The sequence below is a fragment of the Schistocerca gregaria genome, chromosome 5 (assembly GCF_023897955.1).
Source record: "Schistocerca gregaria isolate iqSchGreg1 chromosome 5, iqSchGreg1.2, whole genome shotgun sequence".
In the NCBI taxonomy this organism is placed as follows: domain Eukaryota; kingdom Metazoa; phylum Arthropoda; class Insecta; order Orthoptera; family Acrididae; genus Schistocerca; species Schistocerca gregaria.
In genome coordinates, this window is record NC_064924.1 from 319,870,666 (window position 1) to 319,884,715 (window position 14,050).

Genomic DNA, 14,050 nt, shown 5'->3' on the forward strand with positions numbered 1-14,050 from the left:
ATTTGTATTTACGTATTCTATTAGCTCTGAGGTATTCATTTGAAAGCTAACAACAGTTCAGTTTTGTTTATGTGCCTATTCACGACTTAATGCTTCAGTCTCATTTATGTGCGTATCAACAACTCAACACCCCAGCTATATGACGAGTTATTAACTTCGATCCTTCCATTAAATATTTTACTTGTAAATTCAGGTTCTGCAAACATTATTATTAGACTCAAAATTTAAAATGGTTGTCCAAGAATTAAAGACCGTTTGTCATTTGTGACTATATGGACAAACCATAATGGGAGGTTGTGGGGCTTGGTAGTTTATTCAGTCTGACTGTGGCTGCTGTTGGAGGTGGATGCTATGCTGCAGTCTCCTGTCAAATGTGAGGTGCCTGCAGTTATTTACTTTCTTAATGTGGAGATCATCTTCCCAGTTGAAATTTGATGTCTGACAGGTGTTTATGGCTACATGATTAACCAGCATAATGCTAGGAAGTGGGTTGCCGAGTCCACGGGTGGTATAACCAGTGTGTATAACAAGGAAGGAAGGGGAAGGAGGTCTTCAATTGATGATGCATTGTTGAAGAAAAGAAAATTGAGCTTAAATTTCATGAAGAATGCTGTCTGACGGTCCAAGACCACTCAATTACAATTCCAGAAGCCAGCAGATCAACGATCCAAACCATTTTAACGAAAAAATTGGAGTACTGGCAGTTGTGTGCTTGTTGGCTGTCGAAAATGTTGACAGAGGTTCACAAAGAAAATCGTGTGGGGAGCACACACAAATTTTCACACCATTTTGAAAGGACAGAAGATAAGCCTTTGAACTCAGTTATTACAGATGATGAAACGGGCTTACCATCATACAAATGAGTCCAGAAGGCAATTAGTGACATGGTGTCACCCCAGTTCATATCTCATCTGCAAATTATGTCGGGCAGTCTCTGACAAGAAAATCATTGTCATTGTATTTTGGGATCGAAAAGGAGTTGTTCTCACCAAATTTTTTCTAAAGGGGAATTCAGTCAATGCTGATTGTTATTGTGAAATGTTGAAGGAACTTCGAAGAGTGATACAAAACAACCCCAGAGAGGGGTTGGGCAAGGGCATTTGTTTGTCGCATGACAGCATCGGACCCCATACAGCAGCCGTAACCACTGCTCTCCTGCAATCTTTCAAGTGAGATGTCTTCAGCTATCCGGCTGATAGCTCTGACATGTCACCTAGTGATTTCTATCTCTTCCTTCGCCTAAAGAATCATTTGTCCAAAAAACACTTCTCAATTATGAGGAAGTTCAGAAAGAGGTATCAAGCAGGTTGTGGACAGCAGTGGAAGACTCTTTTGTCAAAGGAATCAAGGTCCTTGGTCTCTGACTCAGGAAGTGCATCGAATTAGTCAGGGATTATGTAGAACAATAGTGTAATCATGTACAGATTTTATACAAATAAAATTTTCATGATTTTTAAAATGAAAGTGCTATTCAGTGGTCAGCTAGCATCTTTTTATTAAGGTAATATTCCGAACTGAAATTCCAGTACTGTGTAGACTTCCTTAATCTCTAGCATGTTATTTATTTTCTTATGATGATGTGGTCAGAAACACCAAAATTTCATTAAATACATGTATGTTTTGTAAACAGTATAATGATTCTGGGCTGGTATCAAATTGTGCATATTTCATGCTGATGACAGGAGTCTTTGAGCTGTGACATATCATCCAGCTTAGACAAAACGTCCATGTACAGAGTGAGTGCTTGCCTGCCTTGCACTGTGGAGAGCATCAAGTGTATACACAAAGTTGAACAGAAGATGACACCAAGTGGATGCACTTTAAGAGAGAGTTTCTTGTGTTAAAGGCTTGCTGTTTTTTGTTGATGTGAACTGAAATAGAGCAGTTAGTAAACCTCAAAACTCTTCATTTTTCACACTATACCATGTAGCAGCATACATGTATTGTTCGTCCATTTCCTCCACCCATCCACACATTTTATCATGGTGCTTCAAAGAGCTCATCAGGAAAGAGAAGCTTCTGAGGTCAAGTTAAACATTATAGAAACTAAACGTGTATACTGTATAAAACATTAAATGTATATAGTATAACATAATGTATATAGTATAACAGTTACACTTGTGAAAGCTAAATTTAACATACTATAACTATTGAGACAATACTTCTTTGGAAAAGACTGTGGTTTCCTGTTTACGATTGACAGGCCCCTGCTGTAAACAGTAAATATTGTGTGCGACTTCAGCTACTTAGTCATAGATTTTGATTGGATAAGGATAGAGAGTGTGACTAAATACTACATCAATAAACAGATCATTTTCTCCGGTTGAAAATAAATCCAAGAATTTATTTTAAAGAATCTACTCGCCAAGCGGTGGCAGAACACATACATAAGAGGTTGGGATTGTGCAAGCTTTCGGAGCCAGTAGGGTTGAAGAGGGAGTAAGATGGATGGAGCAAAAGGACTGTAGAGGTCTAGGAAAGCAGTAGATTTCGGGAAAGTTACCCAGAGCTGCAGGTCAGGAGAGGCTTACCGCACGGGATGAGAAGGAAAGACTGACTGTTGGGGACTGCATCGGACGAGATTTCAAAACCTGAGAGCTTAAAGGTGGAAGACAAGATAATGTGCAACACAGGGATTATTGCTTAAACATCTGAGATTACTGATTGAACTGCTTTATCTATCCAATTAAATTATTTTGTCAAAAACTGATTGTTTTCGTTGTTGTAAGAATTTATTTTAAAATACATAAAATAAAAATGTGTGACTAATTCCCACAGGAACAACGACGGGAGAAGACATTTCAGTAGTTGGTAATACATGTTGTGAGAAAGTACTTAGAGCCTTAATCTTTGTTAACATACCACACAAAATAAAAGTAAAAAACTTAATGAGAACTTTAAATGATCAGAACCTTAAATGATCTAAGACTTGTTTGACTTGCTTTGTTTCAAAGGAGTAAATATGTTTGGAGTTAAAATGGGCTGTAGTGCAGCAAACAGCCCATGTCTGCTTTAGAGGTTTCCTAGTAACAAAAATCCTGTTTAATTATGCATCCACAGACAAGAGCAATGTTTCTTAGGTCAATTTCAAGAACAGACTTGTATAACTCGAGATGTTTTAATGAAACAACTGGAACTCATTTCTTGCCTAAATCCATTTTGTGACAGTAGTATTAAAGTCACTATAAAGATTTTTCGCTTTCTTATTGAAAATTAAGTGGTCCTGTTTATGATGCACATAATACTAGGCAGCTCCTATGTGGCGGAAGGTATTTTCATGATTGATAATTATTAAAAGCTGAGGCATATTTCTCAGAATATTATTGTTGTATCAGATGAAACACTAACAAGTATTGCATATAATATTGATGTGGCATTGAGAACACAGTTCTCATTCCCCTCCTCTTCAAACCTTTCAGTTCATTTCATTCTCATTCCCCTTGTCAGTTCAGCAACTACCACCATTGCTGTTGCTGTTATTACAACCACCACTAAAGTTAAGTTCAAACATGACACCATGACACATTTTGTAATGTGTTTATCATGTTATGTGAGCTACTGAACACTTACTTGGTTGACACAATAAATAAGATTTAAATGATGAATCTGTTGAAATGGACTGATTGATCAGTTTGCCAATAGTGGATGATGATTTATCTTTTTTCCTCTTCAGGTTTTTGCTGTTTAAAATAAAGTTTCCCACACTTTTTACACACTCAAAAGTTTCACACATTTTTTATTTTTATTTTCCCAGGGAAAGTACGTAGAAATTTTATTTGGAAATGGTGGCCAACCTGAAGGTGGACGTATATCTAACTTCTTACTTGAAAAGTCCAGAGTGACTACTCAGAATGCTGGCGAAAGGAATTTTCACATTTTTTATCAGCTGTGTACTGGGGCTTCAAACAATATGAAACGTAAGTAAAATATTCGGCTTCTTCTTCTTCTTGTGCTACTGCCTTTGTCCTGCATTGTGCGCAGGTTCGGTGGGGTTAAATACCGATTTAGCATGGTTAATTTTAAGGGGTGGCCGGATGCTCTTCCTGCTGCCACCCCATAACCACCCCCTCCCGGGATGGAATTAGTATACCCCAGCTGTCTGTGTCTAGTGTAAATCATGAAAGAATGCGAATGTGTTTCAAGTGTCTGCGAGTCGTGTAACTGAGGCGGGACATGGGGGTCCAGCCCGGTATTCACCCAGTGGTATGTGGAAAACTGCCTAAAAACCACATCAAGGCTGGCCAGCACACCGGTCTTCGTCGTTAATCCGCTGGGCGGATTCGATCCGGGGCTGGTATGCCTACCTGAGTCCAGGAAGCAGCACATTACTATTTCAGCTAACCTTGTGGGTTGTACGTAAAATATTCAGCTACTTCAATTAAACTCCAAAACCTGTCATGTTTTATTTGCCAAATTTTGGCATAGATGTAACACAGGTGTAGTTTCTGTACTTCGTGGAATAGAAAATTAACACCATGATATGAAGCACACTCACATGCAGGTGAATTAAAAAGACAGTTGCTGTATTGGAGAAAGTGCTTTCGTTGTTATGGCAAATAGTATTGTACAATGTGTTAAGCAACCTGACTAGAATGCCTCTAGACTTTGTATTAACTACTGATGTGGCAGTTGCTTGCAGGATAGATGAGACCTGCTATATCAGTGTATTTAATTGTGACCATATCATCTATTAGACACTACATTTTATATGGAGTTAGTTAGTTCCTATCACACACTGCCATGTCAAGGGTTCACCATGAACAGCTTGTTTGGAAAGGCCCACCTAACATTACCACTGGAAATACCTCAGAAACCACAACAAACACTGAATAACCAATTCCACAGACCGAAAGTGAGAAGAGGGGCTGGTGGAATTAGTTAATACAAACCATTGACAAATGCACAGAAGTATGATTTTCAACACATACAGGGTGTACATAAAGTCCAGGAACACTTTCAATTATTTATTGCACAAGAACTAAACATTACAAGATGTCATACATATCGCATTTTGAAGATAAACTCTGAAAGGCTTTTTACAAACATGTGATATGCGAACCATGAGTGGCCCGGCCAACATCAATACAGTAATCAAATTTTTGCCATAGCCGTCCCAGCATGGCATCATCGACTGTGGCAGTCACTTCCTGTATTCTCTCCCAGAGCTCTGCTACATCACATGGTAGAGGCAGTACATACACAAGATCTTTAATCTGCCCCCACAGAAAAAAGCCACACGGAGTGAGATCTGGTGATCGGGGAGGCTATTTCATGAAACAGCTCACTTTGCACCTGAACTCACCAAGTTTGTGACTAGCGCTGAATATTGGCAAATTACCAAACTACACTGTGGCAGTATATATGAAAAAAAAATCAGGATTTCTCTTCAAAGTGTCATATGTATGATATGTATATATATGATCAAACATATATATATATGATCAAACATTGTACAATGTTTGGTACTTGTGCAATAAATAACTGAAAGTGTTCCTGGACTTTATGTACACCCAGTACTTTTGGTTTTGTTTTTAATGGAAACCTGTTAGTATTTTTAACACAACTGAATATAGAAACAAATACTTAATCAATGCCATTTCTTACATTGTAAAATGTTAAGTACATCCTGAGTAATTTGTAACATGAAGTTGACACTGAAACCTCAGATGTTCAGTCGTGTGTTGTAACAAACAAGATCTGTAGGGGTATGTTTATGAAGACTATGATGTTTACGAGTTTGGCTGTCTCTGTGTCTGCATGTAGCACTTGCTGAATTAGTCTTTATACTCGGAATAACTGTAGTACACTGTGTTACCGGATGACTGTGATACTGTACTGTACACAAGTAAGAACAGAAGTGCGCACAGTAGGAACGTGAGAAGGTCGCAACCACAACAGTATGTACAGTGTTGTAAAAATTGTGAAAATGGTTTATTCTAATTCTGAAAAGGCACAGATGATAAACATCTATGGCGAGTGTAGACAGGGTGTACACGACCCGGGACAACCGGGAGATCCAGGAAAATACCAGGAATTTTACATTGTTTTAGTTTCCTGTTAAATTTTTGGAATTCTGACTGGTAGGAACCGATACTCTACTTTAACTCCCTACTGCAGAATAATACTTCAACAATAAAACATAAAAGAGATAAAAAAACAAAAGAACTTAAATTGCAAAGGAAATGCGCCATATACAACAACGACACACAGCACTCAGGAAAGCATCTGCCAACAGCAAAATGTGTCGAAGGCTTTAGGAAGACTGTGCAATGCTTCATAACAACAATTTCCCTCCGATGAGCATGAAGTCACAACTGTTTTACATTAGATTCATTTTAGCAGTTATGAGCGGGCTCATGCGCAGGCGCAGTTGAGTCGCGTTTGAGTAGTAGATTCTTCTGGCTACAGGAATGTGGCTGTTGGCTGTGCAAGCAGTCGCAGCAAGCAGCTAGATGCTACTGGGAAAAGAGGGCGCCAAATTCATATTCTTGAGGGGGGGGAACTTGTTTCACAAAGTGACTAGCATCCAACACACCTTGGTCTATCGATTTTTGAACACACATTAAGTTGATTTCAGATTAAATCATAAGTCGATTTTTGAGTGCGTGCATAGTGTATGTGATGTCTCTGTCAGAAGAATCCTCGTCACATCTAGAAATAAACTTTCCAGAGGCAAAAGGGGATGGGGCTATGTGAGCTGAGTGGAGTAAAGCTGAATTGATGAATACCAATTGATGTCTCATTATGTGGTTGATTGGGTTTGTGAATGATCAACGTTGTTATAATTACTAGCAAAATCCATAGATTCAGAGTACCAGAATGGAAATAAACGACTAACAGGAGCAACAGGTGAGAAAGATTATGTATTATCTCCTTGGTGTATCCAAAAACATGAAATTTTGAGAGAAAATTTAAGGCCAAATTGCTGCACTAGCAAGGACCAGTTTTACTGTCCCCAGCTAGCAGCTGCTTAAGTTCTATTCTGGAAGTAACGCGGAAAACGAGTTGTAGGAACATGTAACAACGCCTAACCAGAGAATAAACGCCAGATAACTAAACCTGTGATTCTGGCAGAGGTAGTGAACAAATTTTGACAATGGCCGGGATAGCTACAGAATTGGTGATGACAAGATTGTTTGTTAGAGCGAGAAATGAGAAGAAACAGGGACATCACACAAATTATGGAAGCTTAAAACGATTCCAAATTTATATAAAAATTTCATACTACTTTTCACTCTCATGCTTGAGAAGTTGGTGCATAAAAATGAAATGTGAAACTATTTCCTAACATAAAGCTTTTTGCTTGTAGTCGGCCTTATAGGCATTTGATATCAGTATTTCATGAATTATATTCTGTTGTGTTACAAAAACGACCATTTGTGCCAAATGAATCTCGTTTATTTGATGTGTGTTACAAAATTGCTGCATTTTAGAGAGGCCTATTTTGTTTTATCTAGCAGACAGTGACAAAATAGATGTAATCAGATCAAAAAACCACACCAGTCTTGGGTATTATTTGTATTAACACCCTTTTCAATATTAGATAACGACATTTCGATTTTTCATGTAGCAAAACATTTGACGAGCTTTGATGAGGTAATAGGTGCTTTCGCAGAAAGGAAAGCACACCACGTAAAGCTGTAGCAAGATTAGATAGAAAAAAAATGCTAGGAGCTAAGGACTGAATAAATGTGTGCTTTCTTACTTGTCTCTTGTCTTTATTGGTTTTACGTCTCCTATATTTAATTTTATGTCACACAAAAAATCAAGTTATTAGCTAATAGGCAATAAAGAGTGCAAATTTTCTGAAGAGTTCTTGTTCTCCCGATTACAAATAATCCCATTCATTATTAATTGCGACCCCCTCCCCCCCCCCCCCCCCCTTTTTTTCTTTTTTTTTTTTTTTTTTTTTTTTAAAGAGGGGCAGGCTGTAAAACAGGCCGACTGGGAGCAGGAGAGGCACCACAGGACATTTCAACTTCCACTGTCCTGAATATAGTTTGATGGCATCCATTACTAAATATACCCATTTCAATTTCACAGAGCGAAATACAGTGGCGTGCGATAGAAGAATGCATTATGAAGAAGCGTGGCACTGCACTTTGGTACACTTAAGACCAAATAACATGTCTTACATTTCCTCGAACACGTATGTTTTATGTTTCAGACTTTTCAGAAAGATGTGTGCTACAAGATGAACATATTTTTGAAAATTCGATTTTTTTTTTACTATTGACCTGGTTAGCAAATATCATAGATCTAGGGCTGATGCGCAGAGCAGTCTGAGTTATAGTGGGTAGTCTCCATGTGACCCGTGTTTACATTTAGTTATTTTGCTGTTTCCCCTTCGTTTACTCTCACGTCAAATGAAAACAAAACAGATACCTGTGGCCGGGAGCTATCAAGCGAATTAAAATACATTCACATAATTACGGAAGACTAAAATATGTTATTAGTTTCAGATTTTATTTTATTTCCACCTTTCTGATAGTCAAGCATTAATTGCCTTGCATAACAATGAAGTTGTCTGTTTGCTAAAGAAATTTGTCTCTTATTAACCTTTTCCGCAGAGGCAGTCAATGTATTTGAAATGAAATGTTTAATTCCACAGTACTGGCTAGTTTCAACTATTCGCTGCATTTCAGGTGCACGTTTTCATCTTCTGGCACGTATGGCATTATGCCATAATATAGAACCAAACATGATATAATGCAGTACTGGTCTTCCAAGAAAATTTACATCCCGAAAACCACACTGAGAAGCTTAATTTCAGGTCGAGGTCTACTTTATTGGGAATCTGGACATACGAATGTGCACTTAAAGTATGAACTTTAAATGTGCACATTTTAGTATGGTTCACGAAATTCCGATGCTCTTGGGGTATCCACTGATCTCGTTTCTTTTATGACATAATGTACGATCTTTCAATGTTTTACACATACGCGCATGCGGGCTTCATACATCATATTAGCTGCACGGGTGTGGTGTTGCCCGTTACCTGCGCTCTCTGGCAACTGCTGAAACGAACCTGTTTCTAACAAGTCGTGGGAAAATATTGCTAATGGTAGTTTGAAAAGCATTACTTTCAGAGTAAATATCCTTTCACGTAAGTTGAACTATGTGCGAGAATGTACCATGAACTTCTTAAATCACAGAGCATTTGACTCTCATTTAAAAATCAACACTTTGATGATGAGCCATTTAGAAGAATTTCGAATCCTGAAGCCAGACATTTATGTCATTATTAAAAATTTTACTGGCACATGTGTGTGATACATCTTAAAGTGTAACACACCCAAAAAAGATCAACATTATATGCGAAAGCTTAGCTTCTCTAGCAGCTTATTAAACCATAAAGACGAATATTTTATGTGAAAGCTTTTCTTTTCTTGTAGCAACACCATGTATATTAATTTAAATTATTAACTTTCTCTGTTTTTGTGTCCGTGCTGCTTAACAGTGATGTTGCTGTTGGCTGACTACATCACGTGTCCCAAACTCTGAATATCTGCTGTCATCAGCTGGCAAGATCACGTGACATGAGCTATGACTGGCTTACAAAAGGTCATCACATGCGGTGTTTGGTGGAATTCCAATGTATACTTTCGTAATACGAAAATATGCAGTGTACATGTTGCTGCACATCATGTACAGTGAACGTGTTGGTGCATATTTACAAAACGTGTCTTTTTCCCTGAGTTTCATTTTCTAAAGTGCCGGGAAATTCTATGCCCACGAATAAAACTGTAACCATTCAAGGGATTGAGAAGTTTTGCAGTTCCGAGGGAAAATATACTGTCACTTAACACAAAAAAAGTGTGTTTTCACCCGGGAGAATGTGTATTTTTAACTGGGAAATCCGGGAAAAATCCGGGAGTTTTTTTTCCTTGTCCACGTATACACTCTGATAGACAATATGCAGTTGTAGCCTGCTGGTTGTATGCAGATAGGTACCCGAACAGAGATCATCCAATGCGCTGCACATTTGAAAACATCTACACACAGTTGTATGCAACAGGTATGGTTGTAACACGCAATCGAGTCCGTAACAAACCCATCACAGGAGAAGCAGGTGCAGTTTGTGTGTTAGCTGCTGTTGCCGTGAATCCACAAGAGTTCATGTGACATCGCTAGAGGCAGTGCAATGAGTCAAAGTAGTGTAATGTTCATACTTCATTGTTACAAATTTCACCCGTATCATGTGTCGCTGCATCAGCAATTACATGGAGATGACTTTAATAATCTAGTGAATTTCTGTCAGTGGGTATTAAAAGAGAATGCGTTGCAGTTCTACCTATTCACCAATGAAGCAGGTTTCACAAACCATGGTGCAGTGAATTTACGAAATATGCATTACTGAACTGTGGACAGTCCTTACTGCCTTTGACAGATAGAATGACAGTGACCGTGGAATGTAAATGTATGGTGTGGAGTAATTGGCGACCATCTCATTGGCCCTCATTTCATGGAAGGCACCCCAACAGCTGCAAAATACATAGAGTTTCTACAAAATGATTTACCAGCATTGCTAGAAAATGTCCTGCTGGAAATGCGTAGGCATATGTGGTATCAACATGATGGTGCTCCTGTATATTCTGTGATGAACACTAGGCTGACCCTTGACAGAATGTTTGCTGGGCATTTCATAGAATGTGGCGGATGCATAAATTGGCCAGCCTGTTCTCCTGATCTTACACCTTTAGACTTCTTTCTATGAGAGATGTTAAAGGAGAACATGTACCGTGATTGCATACAACCCTAGAGGATATGAAACATCGCACTGCGCCAGCCTGTGGCAATATTATACATATGTACTGCGTTGTGTAAGACGTTGACTAAGCAGTAGATTGCAGATGTGTGCAGCAAGTGATGGGCACAAATTTGAACATTTATTGGCCTGAAATGTAAGGGGACACTCTTTCACATTCTGTAATTGAAAACAAAAAACAGATTTGTAAGTTTAACTACATTCTCATGTTAATGTACATTTTCTTCTAACAAATCAGTGCCCTATAGTATTCTTCAGAGAAAAAGACTAATAAAAATGTTAGCATATGGACATAGCGTGCTGTTCATGTCTCTTATGTACTTACTTTACATAACTGTTCTTTTCGTATCTCTAATTAATTCATTTCTCTCTGATACAAACGACTGAACTGCTGAGAAGTTACTCAAGTGTCAGCTTTATGTTACAAATTACTCTTAATGTACTTAACATTTTACAGTGAAACAAAGGGCATTGATTAATTTTTTTTCTGTTTTCAGTTGTGCTACAAATAATAACAGGTTTTCATTAAAAAAATGTAAGTACATGTTGAAAGTCATATATCTGTGCATTTCTCAATGGTTTGTATTAACCAATTACACCAGCCCCTCTCCCCACTTTCAGTCTGCAGAATTGGTTATGCAGTGTTTGTTGTGGTTTGGGAGGTGTTTCCAGTGTTAATTTTAGGTGACTCACCCAGTATACACATTCACAAAAATTCTAAATTACTATCACAATTAGAAAAGAGGGGTGATCTAAACATTGGTGAATCATGCTAAAAGAATCTGCGAATGGCAATCCATGGAGAAAGAGCTTGATCACTTAAGAACTGTGTTAAGAAGAAACGGCTACTCAGAAAGGTGAATAAGGCCCTGTATACTAAAAGATGTGGGGTTTCTAATGGAAAAAAAAATACTAGTAAGGGGAAGTTTTCCTCCAAAACAACTAAAGGGGAAGTTTTCCTCCTGTTCATGTAAGTCACAGACGGCACCAGCAGAGTACTAATAAGGGAACCTCCCCATCGCACCACCCTCAGATTTAGTTATAAATTGGCACAGTGGATAGGCCTTGAAAAACTGAACACAGATCAATCGAGAAAACAGAAGAAGTTGTGTGGAGCTATGAAAAAAATAAGCAAAATATACAAAATGAGTAGTCCATACGCAAGATAGGCAACATCAAGGACAGTGTGAGCTCAGGAGTGCCGTGGTCCCGGGTTAGTGTGAGCAGCTGCAGGTCCTTGGTTCAAGTCTTCCCTCAAGTGAAAAGTTTATTTTCGCAAAGTTATTATCTGTCCGTTTGTTCATTGACGTCTCCGTTCACTGTAATAAGTTTAGTGTCTGTGTTTTGCCACCGCACCACAAAACAGTGCGATTAGTAGATGAAAGGACATGCCTCTCCAAAGGGAACCGAAAACATTTGATCGCAAGGTCATAGGTCAGCCGATTCCTCCACAGGAAAACACATCTGATTTATTCTATACGACACTGGTGACGGCATGTGCATCACATGACAGGAATATGTTGTCGACCCGCCTAACTTGTACACTTGCTGAATGCAACAGTTTCACAGTCGCACAGTTTTCCCTGTGCTTTGTCAAAACATATGTTTTTAACGTTTTCAAAGTTTTCCGTGTGTAGACCGTAAAATCCTGCATATGTCCAAGCAAATCTGAACATGTCCTGGAATTTTGGAGAGTGAAGTTGATTACGTGTGAGTGCCTGAACTTTGATAATTGTCTGAAAATAAAAAATTAAACTTTTTTCTCGAGGGAAAACTTGAACCAAGGACCTCTCGTTCTGCAGCTGCTCATGCTAACCACGGGACCATGGCGCTCCTGAGCTCACACTGTCCTTGACGTTGCCTATCTTGTGCATGGACTACTCAGTTTGTATATTTTACTTATTTTTTTTCATAGTTCTACACAACTTCTTCCTGTTTACTCGTTTGATCTGTGTTCAGTTTTTCAAGGCCTATCCACTGTGCCAACTTATAACTAAATCTGAGGGGGGTGCGATGGGGAGGTTCCCTTGTAAGAAGACACAATATGCCACAGTGTTCAAACCAACAACAAAGGCTTGTGATTACTTGAACAATGCAAAGGACCTATACCTCTCACTCAACCACAACAGAAATATATAAAAATCCTTGCATATGGTCTCAAGTGTACATAGTAACTACAAAAAGGAGTGTTAACACCTGGCATAAGGCACACGAGTAATTGTCGGTGGGGAAACATGGATAAATCTCTAATAGTACTGTTTCCAGGAACACAGCAAATTCTATGGTTTAGTCAATATCCACTCATTACTATGCTAGAATGTACAGAGAGGACACAGAAATTCAAAAGCAAAAAACAACTTTAACAGAAAAGGAGGAGTATTGAAATTAGCCAAGTTGTATGCTTTAGTGCTAAACAAAGCAAACAATGCCATCTCTTGTCCAAATCACATGTCAGACAATTCTGTGATCTTCTGCAACAGTCTGATGATGTTACAAATTGACAGTTTGGCTTGCTGAGCTTGTTTAACTTTGAAACTCATATCTGAGAGTTAATAGCTTCTGGTGATGTGCATTAGGATACGAAATGGTAGGTACAGAAATGCAGGTTGAACCATGGCCTAATATCCGTAAAACAGAAATCACCCAGGGCGCAAATACCAGCCGGGGAAGCCTGCATTGTGTGACCATGTGAGGATCAGGTGACATTGTAGATTCCTGCAGGCATAGTCTACAGTGGCAAAAGTCACATACATGAATATCATGGATACACTGCTAATTTTAGCAGTGTAAAATGGGATGCTCATTTTCTCCACAATGCTTCATCTTTTGATGTGGATCTTTGGCTATGTCAAACATTTCCCTGTTCTCTTGCTTCTGGCCAGTCCTCTATTTCTCTGCCCTCACCCCCTCCAGCCCTCCACTCCCCCCGCCCGCTGTCCCCCTGCCCCCCCCCCCCCTCCCCAAGCTGTCATCCATTCCCATGCCCTTGCAACTCCCCATTCCTTATGCCTGCGTCATTCTCCTTGCCCCTCATCTATTACTCATCCACTCGTCCTCCACTCCATTGCCCTTCCCCCCCCCTCCCCCTCCCCCTCCCCCCTCCCCCCTCCACCACCCAGCATCCCATCCTCTATTCACCTGCTTTCGTTCAAACCCTACCCCCTACCCCACTTGAAAGATCTTAAGATGTAACTGAGCAAAGTGATCTACTTACAATGGGAGTTGGCAGTACAAATCCCTGTACAACCATCCAGATTAGATTTCCTGTGGTTACCATAAATG

The 14,050-nt window shown here is 39.1% G+C and overlaps 1 protein-coding gene across 1 annotated transcript in view; it reads left to right on the top strand.

The window, feature by feature from the left end:
- LOC126271956 (unconventional myosin-Ie-like) overlaps positions 1-14,050 on the top strand; it is a 379,140-nt gene that overhangs the window by 44,010 nt on the left and 321,080 nt on the right. The window contains exon 6 of the mRNA XM_049974395.1: positions 3,755-3,917. Coding sequence (XP_049830352.1) covers positions 3,755-3,917 — 163 coding nt within the window. The remainder of the gene's footprint in view (positions 1-3,754; positions 3,918-14,050) is intronic.